Below are 22170 nucleotides of genomic sequence, written 5' to 3'. Positions count from 1 at the left end.
AAAAAAAAAAAAAAAACTGTAGTATGCTTTTTTTATAACTGTTTATTGTTGTTGCTGTTGTCCATTGTTGTCATCTTTCTTTGTTGAAATCAGGTCTCTCTTGTAAATGAGTCCTCGAGGCTCAATGGGATTTACCTGTCTAAATAAAGGTTGATTGATTGATTGATTGATTTTAGGGGTGCTGAGTTAAAATTTAGGGGTGCTTAATGCAAATAATTTATGGTTTAATTTGTCACTATATAGCACTAGAGGCTAATATAGATTAATATATGGATTATACATTTTGTTTGACTTTTTACATTAACCTTGGTTTGTACGGTTCGTTTAAAATTTAATCAATGACGTTAAAACTCCACGTCCCATGAGGCCTTGCGGCGGCCGTCGGCTCGCGCTCTCCTCCGCAGGCAGAGTGGGAACGGTTTATGTGGAGAGTTCGGAGGCGGGGAGTCATTCGGCTCACGGTGGAGCTGTGTCGGTCGGGCAGCCGGAGGAGCCGCCGCCGACAACCCCCCCTTCTCCTCCTCGACAGAAAATACCGATTCGAAGACAGACGGGGACGTTGTTCCGGAATATTCGGGACCCGGTTTTTGGGCGACGCTGCGAAAAACGGCCGAACGAATTGAGACGTTTGGTTTTAACGGAAGAGGGGGCGACACTACGGACAAAGCGGGACACCCCCCCCCCCCCCCCCCCCCCCGGCTGTAAAACCAGCGGAAAAGAGGTGAGATGGGAACCGGTTCGGCTTGATCCAGTCCATTTAAAACGACCTGAGGCCAAAACGTTGAATTCAAGTTAAAACAACAGCGGCGTTAGGCGACATTGTAGCTAATAATGTGCTCTTTTTTTATTAAAAATAAAAAAATAAAAACGTAGAGCCCCCCCACAGGTGTAAAAACCTTCCCCTAAGTGAAAATGGGTGAGGTTCGTCCGGCCATTTTTGCCTTGAAAAACGCCGTTTTCAGCCTCGTTGTGTTAAAGGAAGCTTTGTGTTGGAGGCACCAACAGAAAGGTGGGACTGTTGCAGCCTGACGGGGGAACATGGTTTCTCGTCTCCGTGTGGCTTTTACCTGATAAATGTTTTAGTTTCTTACACTAGTCCTGGTTTGTTACATAGAAATGGAGCCAACGTGCATTTTAGCAAGAACCCCCTAACCACGAGGCTCTAATTTAACCACTTTTTCCTTTTTTTAAAGGTGAAAAATCAGGTACTCGAATGCAAAATATGAAATCCAACTGAGTTGCATGAAGCAATGCAGTTTGAAGGAGTTTATGCTAGTAGTTTTCCAGATTTATTAATATGCAGTTGTGAAATGCAGGCATGCACTCAACGTAAACAAAGCAGGGCAGTAGGTATCAGGGTGAAGATCAGTCCCTTCGGCTGTTTCTGCAGGTAAACAAACACACATGGTGGCAGCCGGTGGATGTCAGGATGTTACTGTGCTGATTTAGTTTCTTTGAGAATTTTTTTTTGTTAACTTTGCAGCTTATAACATCAAGTCTTGTAAAGGAAACAGAGGGTCCAGTTTTTTTTTTTTTTGTGGTTTTTTTTTTGGACTCCCCACCACACACCCAGTTCAGGACGGATGTGGACCGTTTGGGGATTTAAAGCCCCAAAGGAAAGAAGACTGGATCTGCGGATCGACTTGAGAAACTGGACAAACTTGCCAAGAATGTAGTTGGAGGTCTGGACCTGCACTCGTCTGTTTTTAGCTGCAAGATCCTTGTTTTTTTTCTGGTGGTATTTAAAGGAGATTTAGACGTAAAGTGTTACGTTGAGACACGATTTTTATAAATAACATGGAAGATAGATACATACTTACTTTATTAATCCTGGGGGCAGTTCAAGGCATCCAGTAGCATTTTGTACTTATCCAGAAAAAAACAAAGACTATATGCACATGCACAAGGTGGTAGGGAGTACTACATTCATGATTAACCTATATACATGTGTACATACATGCACATCTAAGCATGCATATGTACATATGTATGCAGATCTCATGAAAGCACATCAATGACTCTCAGCTACTACCACACCAAATTTTAGCCCAATATCTGTAAAATGGTCTTATTCATGTGTTTGCTGGAGTTGCTTTGCTGTGGCAGCCATCTTGAATGGGGTTGGGCTATTCAACTAAATTGCTCAGGGGGCCACAGTCACTTAAAGCCAAGAGCTCAGGGGCCGGACGTCCAGCAGTTATTCTCATTAAGTTTGTTTTAAAGTTTAAAATCTAGTTTTATTTTAAAATGAACCCATTGGCGGACCGAGCTGAGCTCACATGTGGGCCTGATATGGCTCCCGGGCCGCCAGTTGAATATCCCTGCTCTAATGGATGAGTGGTTAGAGCAGTCGTCCTCCAATGCAAGTGTTGGGGGTTCGAATCCACCAGCAGTCACATGCTGAAGTGTCCCTGGGCAAGACACTGAACCCCTCAATGCCTCTTGTGTGTGTCCCATCGGTGCATGAATGCTCTGATTAGTCTCTTTAGAATAATTTGTTCAGTTAGCTTTGAGAAATCGTAGAGTGCACTGTTTGTGTTGTAAAGAGCTTTGAGTATGTTGATCAGATAGAGAGGTGCTATATAAGTACAGTCCATTTAAACAGTAACCATTTCTTGATGTGAACCAGTGATTAATTTGTGAAAGGTTTACTAAAACCTAATCAGCGATTCATGAGATATTTTGGAGGATTAACGTTATTGCATTGATTGTAGCGATGAGCGGAAATGCTTTTCTGCTGGAAGACCTCTTTAGTTTTTGTTGTTCTGAGACTTTAAATGATGTCTGTATGAGTAATAAGGAGATTTGCTTGTTAATTTTACTGTTGAATGTTTTATTTTTGGGTTCTGCTGTCTGTTTTCCAGGGAAAGAACCTGGTTATTGGAGGAAGTGACTCAGCACTGGAAGCTTCATCTGCCTTCGTGTAATGGAAACGCACCTTCGCTCGTCATGCTTCAGTGGAAATGCACCTGGACGTCCGGTGGCTAACGGTACGGAGCGGCGGTGACTTGAGTTTGCCGGCGGATGCGAGCCCGGACGCCCCTTCTGACCCAGCGCCATGCCAAAGCAACATGTGCACAGCACCACGCAGCACACGCCAGTGGGAAAGCTGTGGAAAAAGTTGGTGGAAAATCTTTGGTTTGAGCTCTGATGTCACCGTTCCGTTTTTATTTCTTGTTCTAGATATTCTGTAACGCGCCGCAGCTCAGAAGAAAAGCTTCTTTTTTTTTTTTTTTCCACTCGAGCTGCGTCCTCTCTGCCCTTTCTTCTTTTCGCAACAGTAATAAACACGTGAGAACTGCTACACGCAGCTGAGAAAATGGATGTTCAGATTGACTAGTTGAAAACATGTGGGGCGAAACGAGGGGAGCCCTATGAGGAGGAGCAACCAGCAGCGTTAGTTCAAGATGGCCCAAACCAGTTTGCTGCAGGGGAAGCGCTTCTACTGCCGGGAGTGGGTCTTCCACAAGATCCAGCACTGCCTCCAGGAGAAGACCAACAGCCTGAGCGGAGTGGGCAGCACGCCCAGCCAGCAGCCTCTACCAGGAGGGGGTGCGTCCATCCCCGGAGCTCCCCTGCCGGGATCTGTGAAGTCCGGGAACTCCTGGGGCGTGCTGCTGGTGGGAGGACCGGGGAGCGGGAAAACAGCGCTGTGCACGGAGCTGCTGTGGCCCACCTCGGCCCAGGGAACCCAGCGCGGTCTGCACCAGCACAGCCTGGCGTTCCACTTCTGCCGCGCCGACGACTCGGACACGCTGTGCGTCGGCGGCTTCATCCGAGGTCTGGTGGCGCAGATCTGCCGCAGCGGCTTGGTGCCGGGGTACGAGGAGAAGGTGCACGCCGCGCAGAGCACCCTGCAGCCCGGGGAGTGCGAGAGGAACCCAACGGAGGCGTTCAAGAAGTAAGAGCACACTCGTACACACACATTGTGCACAGATGTGTCTGCACATCTGGAGAAACAAATAACTCGTCCACGTAGACTCGGCCTTCTCTGTGGGTTTATGGAAAATAGTATTTTCTCTGCCACAATATGTTGTAAATTTATTAATATCTCAAAAACAATATTCCAGTAAGCTTCAGACACAAACTGTTAGATCAATATTTTTATGGCACATGATGCCCCCCACACACACACACACACACACACGCACACACCAGCACATGCACTGTTGTGATGACAAACAGGAGTTGCATCTTAATACTCAACAATAACACATGGAGTTACACGTTGATATGAAATGTTTCTTATTCTGTGCAGTCCTGCTGTTCAGTCAGTACCTTCAGTTCAAATGTCAAAGGAAACAGATTTTTGAACGTTTGTGATCGTATTAGTGTATTTTGTCAAGTTCTTTAAAAAAACTTCTGTCAGCTTCAGGGGTTTATGTGTTTCTGCTGAAATCTTGCAGCTGCTCAGCACAAAGTAATGATGGAAGTCTGCGAGTTTGTTTTGTCTTGAAGTGTAAATGTAAACAAACAAACAAAAACAAAGCCTGCACCTCTTCCTTCTATCTCCACCTCGTGACCCTGAGGCACCCTCCCCCTCTTTATTTTCTGCTCCACCTCAGCCTAAGCCCCTCCCCTCCCGGTGAGGCATGCTGGGTGGGACAGTCCCAGCTCAGCCTCTGATTCACCAGCGTTGCCAGATAGGGCGGTTTTCATTCTGATTTTGTGGGTAAAATTTGCTTTGGGCTGGTGGGTGGGGATAATTTGGGTGGATTTGGAGTTAACCTATTAAAACACATTTCAAACAATCATTCATCATTATTGGTTCAAAGCTCCCCTGACCTTTCTCCATCACTGATTGGCTATTGTCACCTGCCAGGGCGTTTACAACAGAACTGGAGAGGCGGCACAATAAATTATGCTTGTTTTAGTGGACACCTTGTTGAGGGGGCTGGCCCGCTGCAGCGGTACGTCTGAGCGCCCGCCATATTGGATGAGGCAGAACTGCCGGTCAACTGATGCAAGGAAATGGACTGAACTTCATAAAGCACCGTTCTACAAAGTGTTTTATGTTGATTCCTGTCATTCACACACACTTTTAATATATTTGGAAAACAAACATGAACCAAAGAAAACATTTGTAACTTTTACCATGATTATTAAAAATGTTTACTCCTCAACTGTTTAGGTTATAGGTAAGCACTAAACCAACATAAGTATTATTTTGAGTGTTACTACTGTGTGTAACACCATTACTGTGGTGATAAATATAGAAATATTCATATTTAACATTTAATCTGTGTCTAATAACCAGATCCTGAAATGTGACGTGTTGCGTTTCTGAATAAAGAGCACTAACGTTTACATTTAACTGATTTAATCACATCGATGAATATAAAAACACCAATATATCTTTACTGGGGGGGGGGGGTATTGTGTGTGTGTGTGTATTTATGTACATATATATACTGTCTAAAATTACCTTGGCTTGCACTGATGTGCGTTCATGTTCAAACAGTAAATATAACAGTACATTAATTGGGCAGGTTTTTGTGTGATGTGGCAGTTTTCAACAGATTTTTGGGCTGGAAAACCTCGACTATCTGGCAACATTGACCAACAGGTCAGACGTTTTAGATGCAGCTCGAGTGGCCCAACGAGCTTTGAGCTGCAGAGTTAGCAGCTCTGTGGACGTCCAGCAGATCAGGATGGGCTGCTGTTGTCGCAGGCAGAGGCTTTAAAGGGAGCTGCACGTGGGCAGGAGTGTTTGTGGCGGAGCTGCAGGACTTGTCTTGACGATACGGGTCAGTCCGTCTGCGTAATGCTCTGGAATGCAGAGCTGAACACAAACGCTCGGGCTCGTCAGACCAGCTGGTGACACTGCACCATCTATGCACAGGAAGTGGGGAGGAGCTCAGATTTTTAGCAAAGTAAATCACTACTAAAATCTACCAAACCTTCTGTTTGTCTGTGCACGCTGGTCGTCTGCATGTAGTCACACCGATGACTCCAGGTTGGCCCCCTCCCCCAGAAGCAGGTTGTTGTTGGGACATAAACAGAGACTTCAGCTCCTGCTCTGAACGTGAAGAGCCTTTACAGACTCTTGTTCATCTCCCCCACAAGAAGCAAACGCTCTGCAGCGGTCCTCAGGCCCTAAATCTTCTTATCAGCACCTCCTTTTGTTTCTCAGCCAGATTAACATTTCACACAACGCCTTATCTTCATTTGAAGTGTAAGAGCTTCCTCAGCGCTGCCGTAAACAAATTACACGAGAAGCTCCCTCGGCGGTCGAAATGCTGTCTGCTTTCAGGAAGCCAAGAGCGTCGGTTCTGTCTGGCAGGGAAATGTAAAGAAATAAAGTCGGCGCGGGGCATGAAGTGTAAACCGTTAGCTTATTTCAGCTAATTAACACCAGGACCAAAGCCTCGCAGCAGGGCGCTTACCTTGTTTTCATTAAACCGTACATTTCCCTGTAAAAGTCAAGCGGGTCGTTTTGACTCCAGGCTCTTGTTTAACAGATTTTTCGGAGGGGGGGGGCTTTTCGCCTCGCCCCTTCCAGCTGTGATTTCTAAACAGTGAGCGAGCGCAAGAGGCCCTGCCAAATTCTTTGGCTTTGTCAAAGACAAACAAGTCATCGGAGTCGTTACAGTCAAACAGCTTTTCACGGGGGCTTGGTCCGCTTTCTGCAACGTGTTCCGCGTCGATTCTTGAACCACCGTACACCCGTCTAACCTCTAGGGATTTAAAAAGGGAGTGTTGCTGTTTGCAACCTGAAGTTTTTCCTCCTTTTTGAGTTTTTTACACATTAAATTATGTACCGTTTATTTTTTGTTTTTGTGTTTTGTTGCTGATCTTTTAACATCTGAAAGAAGCAAAACTACAAAATATATTTTAGTCTCAAAACCCTAGATTCACAAACACATAAACAGTTTTTTCAAATGTACACACTTCAAAATGTAGGATGTCCTGCACATATAAATTTATCAAATAAATGTAAATACACGTGCACAAATCACTTGATCCAAACAGATCTGGCAACATGAACGCATGAATCAACTGCCTGTGACTTTTGAGACTATTTTATTTTTTTTTACCTCCAGATTCACAACAAAGGTAATGCTGCGTTTAAGGCTGATGAAAAGCTGGGGCATCTGAGCGTTACTAGATTTACTGAGTTATTGGGAAAAGACTAATTTCTTACATGGCACATTAACTCACAACCCCTATATTAAAACACAGACTCTTACATTGACGTGACTGGATTCCAAAAATATTAATTTTGGGGAAACGGCCTGAAATGAGGTTATTTCTCATCATCCGGGGAAAAAAATTATATTGCAAGAAGAATACCTTACCTATTTTGAGATGTTTATTTCAGCTGTACGATCCACAAAATAAAAAATTCCTTGTGGAAAAACTACCAGGAAAAATATAATTTATTGTATTTTTTTGGTATGAATTGCACATTTGATATGAATGACTGAAAACATATTTTTCCTGTAAACGTTATATTTTTCTTGGTAGATTTCCCACATAAAAATGCTCCTTGAACGCAGCATTATCTTTGTGTATCTGAAGCTGTGAGAAAGTCTCAACTCACAGGCAGCTGATCCGTGAAATGTGTACATTTGAAAACTGTTTATATATTTGTTAATTTTGTACACTTGTGTGAATACTTTTGAGACTAATTCATCTTCATACAAACTTCTCATTAAATGGATTCACATCATCAAAGTAATGTGGTTGGTTAAAAACACTTCTGGCGGAGTCTAGTGGTGGTGACTCTGCGACAAAACAAAGATGCGTCGTGCCTAACCTGCTGCTAGATGTAAAATCTGAACACGAACGTTTTCAAACGGGGGATTTGTGGCAATGATTGATGAAGAAATTAAGTTTTATCAGTTTTCTTCATTGTTCCTCAAGGTTTGGTTTAATTTTACTGCAGTTGTCGGCAAAAAGTCACTTTTCTTTAATGATAATGAGTTTGAATTAATGTGTTCAGCTTGGGACATTACCCAGCAGCTTCAGATTTTATTTCCAAACTGAATATCTGCAGATTTTAACGTTAACGTGTCTCACGCTGTAAACGGTCTGATCGCTGCACCTCTGCCTGCTTCATCCATCCATCATCTTTTACCCACTTCGTCCATTTTGGGTCACGGGGGTCGCCGGTGCCCATGTCCAGCAACCACTGTGCGAGGGGCGGGGTACACCCTGGACGGGTCATAAGTCCATCACAGGGACTTGCTGGAATAACGATTCAAAAATACTTTATTAATCCCAGAGGTAAATTAAATGTTGTAACTCATCATCCTGGTTTCATTAAAGAGTTGTTCTAGATCTCTGATGCTTATAATTGAATAAATGAACAACAAACTTTGTACAACAGTTGGCTTTGTATTAAAAACATGTCATAGAATTTACAAAAACAGCATCTAAGCAAAGCATGTTCAAGTGTTAAGTAGTAAATACAGAAGTATTAATTATACAAAAAACAGGTTGAACCAACTCATTGTGTCTATAAAATGTTTCAAGTGTGTGACACATGCCCAATGATGATATGTCACATGTTATTGGGCACTTTTCAGTGGGTTTACTGTAGTTACCAAGTTTTTCTAATGGGTATACTCCATATACCTGCGTATCACAGACTACACCACTGTAGATGCTGGTGGCTGTGGGCAGGAAGGATCTCCTGTAGCGTTCTGTCCTACAACGGATCTGAAGAAGCCTCTGACTGAAGACACTCTGGTGTTGTATGACAGTCTGATGAAGAGGATGCTGAGGGTTGTCTATAATGTTCTTCATTTTATGAAGAGTCCTTCTTTGAACAATCATCTCCAAAGGTTCTAGAGGAGTCTCCAGAACTGAGCCAGCCTTCTTTATGAGCTTGTTGATCTTTTTGAAGTCACTTGCTCTGGTGCTGCTCCCCCAGCAGATGATGCAGAAGAGACAGCGCTCTCTACAACAGACTTATAGAAGATATGCAGCATCTTGCTGCAAACGTTGAAGGACTTCAGCTTCCTCAAGAAGTACAGTCTGCTCTGTCCCTTCTTGTAGACGCTTCACTGTTGCATCTCCAGTCCAGTTTGTTGTCCAGGTGAACCCCAAGGTATTTATAGTTCTCCACCACCTTCACTTCTTCTCCCATGATGAAAATAGTGTTGGACCTGTTCCTGATTCTCCTGAAATCTACATTCACCTCCTTTGTTTTATTCACATTCAAGATGAGATGATTGTTTCCACACCATGCCACAAAGCGGTCCACCAGTTCCCTGTACTCGGCTTCTTGTCCATCTCTGATCCACCCGACCACTGCAGAGTCATCTGAATATTTCTGGAGATGACAGGAGTCTGTTTTGTACTGGATATCTGAGGTGTACAGAGGGAAACAGAATGGTGAGAGTACAGTCCCCTGTGGTGCTCCTGAGCTACTGACCACCTGGTCAGACACAACCCTTCAGTCTCAGACTGATCAAGGGGGGAAACAGTTTGTAGCTCGACTGAGAAATACGAGTTTCATCCTTAGTCTTTATGAAACATACTTTTTAATAACATTTTAACATTACTAAGATTTAAGCCTTTTTATTGAAGCCTTCTTCCTAACGGTAACGTGATGCCTCGGCAGGACCAACATCAGGCAGCGTGAGCGAAGGCAGTTTCACCTTTCAGTTTGTCTTTCTTCTGCTGGGGAGTCCACCAGCACCGACTCACGTCTCGTTCAGACTGAGTCTAATCTTTTGCCGTTATTTCTGACTGAAACAGGAACACTTTGGGAACAGTTCATGAGCGGAGAACGTTGGTGAACCTGTGTTGGTTTGCAGCACCCTCGTCAGTCTTCACAGTTTCTTGTTTGAATCAGTTGGAGCTTTGTCTCTTGGCGTCCAACGTGCCTCATTTTGTCCTCTCAGGACAAACCAGCTGGTGTGAATGGGTGGATTTAACCCAGTATTTAGGGGTCGCACTGAAGCCAACTCTTTTTTTGCTGACGGTGCAAAGCTGATGTTTAAAACTGCAAGTGTCTTTTTGTGTGTTCGCTGTTGGACTCTTCTCCACAGAGCTTACATTCAGTTTGATCTGCTGCCCCGTTAAAGGGCACCGCTGTTGGAAATGATGAATGACTCTCGTGTAGATCTGTGAAAGGAGCCGAACTTTCACGGCAGCGTTTTATTTTATTTATTTTTTTAATTCAGCACGTCTGAGGGAGGAATTGGTTCTGCTCTTCAGAGACTTTTCCTAAAGAGGCTGCGTCACACTTGTCTTTATAAAGTCAGACGTTACACGGCATTCGGTGATTTATGTTTTTTCTGGACTAGTTTTTTTTCCTCACTTTGGGTGGCCCTTCTTGTCCGGGTTAAGGGACACAAAATGAAAGCAGCTTCTCGTCTTTCATGTGGTCCACTGCTGTGGAAAATGTGATGGAGATTAGACGCGTTTAAGAAACAAAAAACGCTCCCAGTGTGAAGCTTCAGCTCCGGTTGAGCACGACGAGGAGGAACGGCAGCGCTGGTGCGGCTGCAGCGATGACTCAGCAGTCCGATGCCAGCGCCGGTCTCCACACCACAAGCTCTGTGTGTGTGTGTGTGTGTGTGTCCACCTACATGCTTGTGTGGGCATACACAACTCATTCATGTCATTGTTTTCCAGAAAGTAAACTCACATGCCCACAGTCAAATGAACCGTGAGTTTCATGGAAACAGAGAGTGGATGCAGCTGCAGGAAAGAGTTAAAAAAAAGATCATTTTGTGTGAAACTGGAGTTTACATCTTTGTGATTTCTCCAACAGTCAAAACCCCAAACAACTGTTTTAATTATAATTGTTTACTTAAAGCTCCCGGTCGTGAAATATGACCTCGAATGTAAACGAGCTGCACGCTGATGTCCTCCGTCGCGGAGGGATTTTAATAGTAAATGTTTGTAGTTTCGAGATGAGCGTTTTTCTGGACTGGACTTGAACAGAGAATGCAATTAAACCTAAATGTTTTTGGTGCAAGATATACAAGTGAGTAGGAGTTACATGGTGGAGTGTCCGAGCAGCACAGAGTGACCAATCCTGGCGACTGAAGGGAGAAGTTTTATCCAACAGACGCAGTGGCAGTGCCAGGGGGTGGCCAATGGTGGCCTTGGACACCATAGATTAATCTTTGGACACCCCAGTCGTTTAAGAAAACTACTTTTAAGCAATATGAAACTAGAACACATGTTTTTCTCAAATGATAAGGATGGCTGGTCTAAGATGGCCATCTTGATTTTTGACTTGGCAACCCAACTTTCGATCGTGACCTTTCTTACTCCTAGATGCAGCCACACACCAAAATGGAAGTAGGTAACTTACTTATTTTTCAAGTTATCATACAGCACAGAATGAGGGTACTCTGCAGAATCCTCCAAAAACAGTTTAATCTTGACCCAGGTGGCTGACCTGCATTAGTCTGGCTGCAGTCTACACAGCTAAACAAACATGGCAGCATCAGACAAGCGTAGAATCTCTGAGAAGATGTTTAGGTGAAAAATGATTGAATCTGCTGCTGAACATGAAAGAAAAGAGACCGAGTAAAACTTAGAAGAATACAGAAGCAGGACGGTGGAGCTCCATAAAGACAACACTTCAGTGAACCGTCCTGATGCTGCTCAATAATACAGGTAGAACCATCTAACAAGGTGAAGTCAGTTCTGGAGCATGGGGGGGGGGGTAACAAATGGCAACTGTGTTTTTTACAGAGTGGAGAGCTACAAACAATGTCTGGAAAACGGTCCTTGAGGGTAAAACCATCATGGATACTCCGAGATGACTTTGAAAAATGAAAAATAGAAAAAGTTTAAGGAGAAACTTCTTGTCTCCCCCCCCCAAATCACATTTTTTGATGGTTCTTTGATACAACTTTGGATGTTGCAAACAAATGTTTGTGGGTCGAGATGGGGTAGAGGTAGGGCAGCTGCCTTGGGACCAGAAAGTCCCGAGGCAGATTTGATTTAAAGCTTTAATTTAAAGTGTAATTCTTGTTTTGTGATTTGTACATCTGTGGCTTAGAATAAAGTTGAACCAAAGGCTGTGTCTCTGTTTGTAAAAATATTTGAGGGGAATATTCCTGAGATCCAATAATTTAGTCTTTTTATGATTTTTCAGCTGAATTAACAGATTATTTAATAAAGTCAAAGTGAAAACAGGATTTCATGATAAAGCCGGCACCGTTTATTTATTTTTAATCTTCACTGATAAAAAACATTATTTTTATACATAAAATGTTTAAATAAACAATGTTTCCACCCTTCGTCCCGGTCCTCCCGCCTGCCAGAGCTTGGAATCCGGCCTTTGTGAGCACGCGAGGCCGGGGCTCGGGGTTCAACAGGTCTTCAGCTCGTATGATCCTCCGCGGTGACTAGCTCGCTCAAATTTTGTCGTCGGTCACCAAACATTAAAAAAACCCCGCCTGGACTTCGGCATTAAACACGGCGTTGTCATTATTGTTTTTAAAATCTTAGAAATAGATCCAGCCGCTGCTCCGAGTTTTGAGAAATTGCAAATGGAGGATCGGTGAAAAGTTTCTGAGATCCAGTGACTCCTCCCCCTGACCAATCAGAGTCCTGCATTCACGTTTCGGTCCGGAGTCGGCTCGACTGAGCTCCAACGGTCCCACCAGAGAAGCAGGGACAAAAAGAGGTCCTGAATCAGCTAAAAAAAAACTAGCTAAAGTACTGGTGCACCAGGGTTCTTTCCGTGGTGGGCTGCGCAGAGTTGGGGCTGATTAGGAGCAGTGCAAATAAGCCATAAGTCGTGGCTTCAACAGAGGCCTAACGACACAAGCAGACCACCCCACAAATGTCATCACGTTTCATTCAGACACCGCCAGAGACAGCTTGATGTAAATATAAACATTATTCTCCTTTTCCTGCTGAACCCGGACCACGTCACTCGAGTAAAGAGCTAAGAACCAAAACAGAAATGCAGAAAAGTCTCCTGAGTCGAGCGAGGCTGAAATCTTTTGTTTCTGTTGAACGTCAAAGCTCATTACAAATAGTCAGGAAATGCTTTCAACAGATTTAATGAAATGTTTGTTTTCAGATTGTTGCCTCGTAGTTTCAACACCAGTGACGGAGACAATTCGGGTGAAGTTGCATTTGAAATCCAGTTTTGGCTTGTGGTTTACCTGTTGGTGGTGAAATCCTCTGTAGGGTGTGTGTTAGGGCTGGGACAGATTTGTGCACGTGTGTGTGTGTGTGTGGTGAACAGAGGGGGACAGGAGGGAGAGGATTGAAGAAGGATGAAATTTCAGATTCCTTTGACAGTATTGGATAGGCGGTTAGGAATGCACACCTCGTCTAGGTTTGGAAAAGCTTGGGGGATGTGGAGCAGTTTAAAGAGGTCTGTGCGCTCCGCTCAGTGTTTACATCGCGCTCAATCATTGACAGGGAAGATCACCGAGAGACGAGCATCATTTTCTGTTAATGAGGCGACTCTGAGGAGCGGTTCATTAAAGAAATGCACCGAGGAAAAGTGCTGGTTTTCTGCTGACCAGTCTGCACAAACAGGGCAGTCACTGTTTGAACTGGTCCCATGACAGTCAGCGTAACATCACAAGACTCATCACCAGATACCAAAAATGGCCTCGTAACAGCCGTTCATTAACGGTCGATTAATGAGAATCGCTTTGGGCTCCAGAGTAAAATAAGTGGTGGGTTTTGTTTTTTTTGTGTGTGAAGGCAACCAGGTCCTTCAAACTCCTGATTCTATTCAAAGGAACGTCTGGAAACATCTGTCTGCTGATTGATCCGACTGGAAACTAGAGAAATTGCACTTCTTGCACAATTGCAGTGTGAATACTTATATTGCAGAATAACTTTTTTCATTCAACCTTTACTTGTACAAGTTAGTTTCATTGAGCCACTAGGACTCCATTTACAAGAGAGACATGTTTTAACTTGCTGAGAAACAGCTGAAATTAGCTAAAAATGCTTAAATGTAGCTGAAATGAATGAACAAGCCTCAATTAGCAGAAGAAAGCAGAAAGAACACATTTTTGTTGAAGTAGGTTTAAATAAGCAGATGTGAGCACAAAAATTAGGAAATTAGTCTAAAAAGCTGAAATTGGCAAAAGAAAAAAAAGCTGAAAATTAGTTGAAAAGGCAGAAAGAAGCTTAAACCACTAGAAGGAAGTGAAAAGAGCTGAATGAGCTAAAAAATGTGGAATTGGCTAAAAAGCTAAAATTAGCATAAAAACAGCTAAATAGTAACTGAAATAGCAGAAAACGCTCAAAAGATCATAATAAGCTGAAATTAGCAGATAGAAGTTAGAAGAACAAAAATGTTGTAGTTAGCAGAAAAAAATCAGAGGGGAGCACAAAACAGCCGAAAATAGCTGTAAAAAGTTTAAATTTGCAGAAGGAAGCTGAAAGCAGCTGAAGCAGCACAAAATGTGAAAGGAGCAGTAAAAGGCTGTAAACAGAGCTAAAGATCTGAAGGATGGAAAATGAGCTCAGTTCATTTCCTATGAGAGAAAAAGTGGCAGAAAAGGCTAAATATTTAAAAAAGCTAAAGTTGCACTAATACTAAAAGTCACAGCAGGATTGTCCTGAAAGAGCCGAACGTTTTGATTTATGATTTGTTGAAAAAGAAGAAAACTGGGGGATGAGAATCACACCGAAAAATGTACGGAAGAGAAATGGATCCCAACAGAATGAAAGCTTCATGAACATTCACAGCGTTTCTATAACCACTGTATATCCGGCGCCATCATTTACCATCCATCCGTTCTCTTTACCCGCTTCTTTCTTTTCGGGTCATGGGGGTCACTGGTGCCCATGTCCAGCCATCACTGTGCGAGAGGCAGGAGACACCTGGACAGGTCTCCAGTCCATCTCAGGGACACAAAGAGACAAATGAAACATAAAGACACACTCTCACTCACACTTGGGGACAATTTAGAGTTACCAGTCTAACATGCATGTTGTTGATCTGTGGGAGGAGAAAACCCACGCATGCACGGAGAGAACATGCAAACTGCACCCAGAAAGGTCCCGGGCCGGGATTTGAACCAGTGTAACCTGCTCGCTGAGATGCAGCAGCTCTATCAACTGCACCACCGTGCCGCCCCATCATTTCTTAGACAATTAGAAATATTTATATATTTTTTTTTTATTCCAACTAGAATAAAAGTTTTTTATTTTTTTAGACTGGACGTAATCTGTGTTTTTGGAACTGAGTCATTATTAAACTCAAACTGTCAATCAGTTTATTTAAATTGATCAGCTTTCAGTTTGAGGTTTATAAACTTGAATCTTTTGACTGAATTAACTTTTCACAGTTTTAGTCGTGACATTTTAGCAGCTGCCGTTGGGACGGTGGTGGTTTGAGCAAAGCAAACTAACATTTTATAAAATCTATCCTCAAACCAACTGTAGGTCCATTTAGTCGACCACAGATTTCAATATTAAATTCAAGTGTTGTTAATGGAGCTGCTGAAACTTCTGTAGTCGCTGCGTCACTGAGATTAAAAACAACAGACAAAAGTTTGAGCTTTAAAACCTGACCTTTGACCTCAGATATGAAGCCTGAGCGCAGCTGCTTTCCTTCATTTACTTGGACGTTGACAGACGGTGCACTTCATCAGAAAAAAAAGTTAATTGATTTAAAAAAATAATCTGTTGTTGGAGTTTAAAGTCGACACCCACCGTTGTAGTCCCAAGTGCTGTTAAGGGTAATCACTGTCAAATACAATGGTTATGGTTTTTCACATTCAGGCCACTCAGATGTTAAAAATAAACCTTTAACTAACGGACCAGCCCTGGAACCACCTGAGCACACGGTCGCCGATTACTGAAGGCTGATGGTGTCATGTCGGGGATCGGGCACAGGCAGGCGCATGTAGTCGCAGGCAGGAGTGGGGTGCTTGGTGTGCTCTTCCTCTCTTTCCTGTTCTAGAACAAATAATGGCTCTCCCACCTCCTCGTCAAAGTCCTTACTCTGTCTCAAACTGTCTTTCTCTGCCTCTTCTGTCTCAGAAGGTTCTGACTCCACGGCTCTGTCCATTTCTGGGTCCGCAGCTCCATCCTTCACCTCAAACAGAAGCTGCACCGTCACGTTCAAAAATCACCTCGTTGTTTTAACTCAAACACACTAAAACTTACTAAACTACGCAACAACTGTAAAATCCAAACAGGCTAAATATCACAAATCTCATTACTCACGTCTGCTCTTCATGTGTCTCTGTCGCCACCAAACTTCCTTCAACTTCTGTCTTTTACTTCTGCCTGTACATTTTTTGCCATTTGACATAACTAGGGTCCTCCCTCACAAAGGAGGTGGGGGTTGTTTGTTAGGTGGTTGAGAACTGGTGGAGGATGGGGGGGGGGGGGGGGGGTTCTCCATGAAACTGCCCATCTTTGCTGCTGCCTCCAGCCTTGCGCAATAGAAATCTGGTGCAGTCTGGCATTGTTGGATCTCTGGTGCGACGTCACCCCCATACATGAAAGTGGACGGCTTTTTCCAAAGCCACAACCGACACGGCTTGAAATCTCACAAAACTATGTTTTTAAAACCAGTTAATTTTTAAAATTTTTTAGTTACTTTTCAATGTTTGCTGCAGAACAGAGGTATTTATTTATGTCTCCGTCATAAATCGCTGGATATGTAATATGAAAAAATACGGGGTGTTGGACTTTAATAAGAGTATTTTAAAATGTTTCCCAATTCTTCCTTCATCTGTTTAGACAAACAAATTATTATTGATTTTATATGAATTATGGTTAATTTACTTTTTTAAGGTTGTCATACTCTGTCGGTTCACGATTATCAGTTTATATCAGTTTATATCAGCATAACTCTAGTTCTGCCTCTGTTTAACCACTTTCCATCAAAGCCTTGATTTAATGGAAATCCAAGCTTTATTGAACTTGTACATTTACTGAAAAGCAGCAGTGGAGCCTGTGACTGAAAGCTTTTGTGAAATCAGATGGAAACAGATTGACGAGGAACAGGAGCATATGGTGGATGAAACGTAAAGAAGCCACTGAATGTCTGCGCCCAACATTTGCTCTCAGAACAGTTTTCACTCACTGTTTTCATCGCGGTGGTTACTTTGAGAGGGGTAATTGCAGCTGTAGTGAGTCACGTGAGATACGTGTCACTTGTTGTATGACAAATATATGGATATATATTTATGCATACTTTTCACGAGTTCTTCATTTTTCTGACTGTGTAATGCCGTGCATTGAATTTAACAGAAATGTAACGAGAGACGTTGTTTATCTTTGACCCATCAAATGAATGGAATCATTTATTTTCAAAATCAAAGTTTAACATCAAACATTTACATTAATTTGGCAAAATATGAAAATAATAACAGACAGTTTCACAGAAAATGAACTTCAAATCACTCGGCGGTGATTTGAGGACTTTGCTTCAGATATTCCTAAAAATATCTGTACTGATTTATGAGAGAGAAGAGTTTAAGATGAAAGGAGATTATCTTACAGAGAACTGTGTGAGGGAATTTAATCTGTTTGACCAGAAGTTGCACGCTCCCATCAGGTATCTCAGCTTTGCCCACGGTACACTTGGTCGAAGAAGTCTTTACCTGGTTTGACGATGGATCAGCTCAGTAAGCATCCTTCAGACTGTTTCAGCGCCTCCGTTAAGAACAGCTAAAAATCCTCGGAGAGTCGTGCGTGGTTAGCTCAAAACAGAATTATAATCCCAAACGTCCCTGGATTCATAACTCCAAACTCTTCATTGCTCTGAAGCTTTCAGAACCGGCTGCACTCTCGATCTTGGAACTCTCACATTCTCCAGAACTCTCAATCTCTTGGAATTCTGGAATTCTCGAATTCTCTCTTGAACTGGGAAGTTGTCACATTTTTAAATGAGTTTACTTCCTGTTCAATTTAGAGCTTTCTGATTCGTGGAAGGACCAGAAAGAGGAGTGGTTTTGACGTAAGGTGTTTATCAACAGTCGAGGTCAGAGAATGAAATTTGTTTAACATACAGAAAAGATTATTGCAGCAACAGCAGACTTCATGGAGTCAACTCTTGGTAATCTTCTGAAAAAGTTTAAACATGACATTTTTCTCGGTAAACATTTTAGTTGACCGAAAACCAACCTTTCACACACTTACGACAGCTTGCTCATTTCAGACAGAAAATCAAGGAATGCTTATTCAGGTGATTTCTTCTCTGAATGAGGAATAAAAATCATTACTTACTGTTTATGTAAAATAAAAATGAGTAGTTCTTTTCAACCTGTAAAGCATTGAGTGAACTAACACAATTTGATTATCAAAACATTTGTAAAACAGTAATGATTATAGAGGATTGTCTTTTCTGCTTGATTAATTCAAGAAAGAAAGTTCATCAGATGGCCCAGACTTATTCAGTGCAATGAAAATAACAGTCTCTGTCCATCTGGTAGATTTGAGGTCATCTGGTTCACTACACAGCACTGTCATGCGTAATGTAAGAATTGCATGGGGGGAAACTATCTGAGAGACATGAGTCAGGGCATGACTCAGCTGTTGTTCAGTTTGTTGCACTAAGCTCTCCTGACTGCAGAGACGCTGAGCAGGCTTCTTCTAAATCAACTCGACGCTAACTGCAGGGAAGGGGGTCCTCTTAATTTAAAGGCCTCACTTTTTGAACTGACTGTGAAGGAGAGCTCCGTCAGGATCCCTCTGTGTATCTGTCGGCTCTTTGAGCTCCCGTTGTTTGATTTTGGTAAAGCAAGCTTTAATTTGCATCTCGATTCCATCACCTCACAGTTTCTTGAGAGCTTTTGTGGAATCCTGATCAGGGTTTTCTGCCCCTGTGGGTCTTGGACTCTGTCCTGTCCATAAAACGGAGCTGTGTGAGTTTGTACGGTTCTGGCTCTGCGCCCGGTGCCGCCCTGTCAGCCCAGACATCTTCACTGAATGTCACACTGAAAGGTTCTTTGCACATTATGGTTGCAGCGACGGCTGCCGCAGCGCTGACGTGACAGATGGCTTGGATTGATTTAAAATCACCCTTCCCCCATGTTTTGGGTCTTAAACGGCATTTAGCATGAAATTGGGCTTAAGTGGAGAACTTGAGCAAGAACCTGAGTAATTGGTGTAGTTGTCCAGAACTAGTGTTTCTGTGTGGCTACACTATTTTAAAATGTTCCCACCCAGGTACACCAGGTTTGCTGGAGCTCATTTTCCCTCCATCTACCGCACGCCTCAGTTTTCTTTGTGTGCAGTCCTTGTCTTTGACTCTGACAGCCTGAAAGTAGCTGGATTGTGAGAGAAGAATGGCTCTTTGTTTTGCCCACTTGCTGTCACCGTGGATTTGATTGTCTCAGGAGGCAACATGGCCTCAGACGCCACTATTCACACACTCACACAGTCCCCCCCCCCCCCCCGTGGACGGACAGTCCCTTTGGCAGGACTCCAGTTCGCGCTGCAGCTTCTCTGTGGGCTGCCGCTGTAAGAGGCAATGATTGAGTGTACTGCTATAAAGGCTGAGCAGCAATACGGTGGAGTAGGACAGTCAGAAGACATTACTGGGACTTTTCAGGCCTGCTGTGAGTTCCCGACCCTCAAAATAACTTTCCTTCCAGGGGTGACTGCGTATATCCCAGAGGTGGAGCTGCAGCGAGTCCAGCATCCCAACAGGATGGTCCTGGTACAAGTTTTAAGTCCTGAACCTTCCATATAAGGAAAACAAAACCTTTTTTTTCCTCAGGTTTTGACTTTTATGGAGTCTTATCTGCTGGATGTTCTAATGTTCATTTTTACAATGATTAGTTTTTCATGCTTCAAGAAGTCTTGTTGCTCAAGTATGGTGTACCGGGGAGAAGGTGGGATTTAAAGTCCCACATCCAAAGTGTGCAGATGCTGGTCCAAAAACTACAACATGGCAGCCTCCAAAAACCTGGTCCTGCTGGCTCCAAGTTCCAACAACCAGAGAAGACGAGTTACTTAGTCCGGTGTTATGAAACATGTCTCTGACAGGTTTAAAGCATTAAGAAGCTTCCATAACCTGAATACTGTAAATCTAAGGAGCTTTATTGTAAAGCTATAACTTTATTACCTGCACAAGGTGAGGTCTGTGAACAAGGCCAGAATGATTCTGGCAGATCCTGATCACCACTCCATGGTGAGTTCAGGTTGCCTCCCTGCCCAGATGTAGAACGAACAGAGTGAAAAGCTCATTCATCCCTGTAGAGATCAGGCTTCTCAACGAACAGCGATCATTTCTGTAATGTTGTTTTAAAGTCGATGGATGTTTTCTGCCAACTGACTGTGAAACAAATTGCCCCTTGCTGCTGATAAAGATTCTTGAACTTGAACATTTTTATTTTATTATTATTCTTAGAAAATTTGTATTTTTGGGGATTTGACTGTTCTGGCGGATACAATTAGTAAACATTACTTTTGTCTAAAAAAGTGACAATTGGAAGATTAGTGGCAGTAATTAGTCAAAAGCCGGTAAATATGTTGTTCATAGATTTCAGACACAAAGCAGTGTCTGAGAACAGCTGGTGAGTATTTTCATAAAGACTAACATCTTTTTTTTAATTATTATTAGTATTATGAGCAGGATTCCAAACAGTTTAGACATAAAATGTAAATTTAAAAACTAAAATAATTCACACATTTCTTAAACCCATATTTAATTCACAGCATAAAATATTTTTAACACAATGTTTTTCCTAAGAAATTGCAAATTTCATTAGAAATATTAAGGCCATCTTACATTTTATGGCATCAACACATAAAAGTTGGGACGTGGTAGCAACAGCTTGTAAAAACAGCCAAAGAAAGTTTTTGTGGCTAGTTTAATTAGCAACAGATGAATAAAGATGGTATTAAAAGTGAGAGGCTGAATCTCTCAGAAGTAAAGATGGGCAGAGGTTCACCAGTCTGTAAAGAATGTCTGAAAATATTAAAACATTGAGATACATTTTGTACAACGGAGAAACTGGATCTTTGTAAGTCAGACTGTAAAATCCTTCCACGGTTCAGTAAAAGTTGTTTTTCTGCGATTGAATTTTGTTTACTGCTGGCAAAAAGGCAAGTTTTGTTACCGTTAACGAGGCATTAATTGTTGTTAAAACTTAGTATTATGTGCAGATGCATGCTCAATAATCCAGGTAGAAAAATCTAAAAAAGTTAAATCTGGTCCTCTGGACATTTTTTTGAATGTCCAGAGGACCAGATTTAATTTTTTTTAGATTAGTATTATGTGGCTGATCTAGTGCCAAAAAGTGAACTTTTCTTCATAATTAAGCCGTTCGTTAAGTGGCCTGTATTTATTTTGGACAGAAATTACAGGGTGTCCCCGCCTCTCGCACAGTGATGGCTGGATATGGGCACCAGTGACCCCCATGACCTCTAAAGGAAGAAGTATGCAAAGATGATGGATGGATGGATGGATGGAATGAATTAAACAGAATCTTTCCTGAGTCCGTGTTCTTACGGACAAGCAGGAAATGGTTTTGAAGCCGCAGGATTTGAAGCGGACTGTTCCACATGCAGAATAACTCTTTAACTCTGGTTAAATCAGTATTTGCGTGTTTGTGTCACTGCTTACCTGCAGTGTCGGCTCCATGAAGGAAGAGTGGATTTTAAAGAGCGTCCCATCATCAGGAAGGTGACAGATTTTTATCTGACGGATGCTGCAGCCGCGTTGACTTCCAGTCAATAAATTCATTCGTTTGGTCTCATTTTAAAAGCCTAATTAACCTGCAGGCAGATTAAAACGTCTCCATTTAGAAATCCTCAGATCTCCTCTCCCGGCCAGTCGAGCTGGAAGTAATTTTATGATTCTTGGTAAACGACACCTTCACAGAGGATGCTTTGAGACGGCCTTAAAGCCGTTGGTGGTGGTCGCAGTGGAACAGACAAACATCACTACACACACACACACGTCAAGTTCAAGTTGTGTTTAATTGTGATAGGCAAGGTTAACACAAGGTTAACACAAGGTTAACAATACAATGAAATGCTTAGGATAAGAAGAACCAATTTCACTCGCAAAAACATCAAAGAACAAACTAACTAGAAATACGGAAAGCATGCAATAAAGGTAAAATAATAACGTACCAAATGGTGAAAAAGTAATTATAATATTCACAACGGCCTAAAGAAAGATAGTGAACAACAACATGGTAGAATATAACGGTGCAGCAGGATGAATTTGAATAAGTATTTCAAGGTAGTAATATAAGCTAAAATGCACATGATTTTATATATATATATATATATATATATATA

General features: G+C 42.4%; 1 protein-coding gene across 1 annotated transcript in view; it reads left to right on the top strand.

Annotated features, from left to right (window-relative positions):
* The first annotated feature begins 688 nt into the window (after nt 1–688).
* Nucleotides 689–22170, top strand: part of ankrd50 (ankyrin repeat domain 50) — a 47217-nt gene continuing 25735 nt past the window's right edge. Inside the window, exons 1-2 of the mRNA XM_037675158.1 lie at nt 689–721; nt 2865–3901. Of these exons, the coding sequence (XP_037531086.1) occupies nt 3408–3901 (494 nt within the window). The 5' untranslated portion in view covers nt 689–721; nt 2865–3407. The remainder of the gene's footprint in view (nt 722–2864; nt 3902–22170) is intronic.

Source organism: Nematolebias whitei, chromosome 4, assembly GCF_014905685.2.
Source record: "Nematolebias whitei isolate Nwh7 chromosome 4, NemWhi1, whole genome shotgun sequence".
Classification (NCBI taxonomy): Eukaryota; Metazoa; Chordata; class Actinopteri; order Cyprinodontiformes; family Rivulidae; genus Nematolebias; species Nematolebias whitei.
This window is presented reverse-complemented; position numbering and strand designations above follow the sequence as displayed.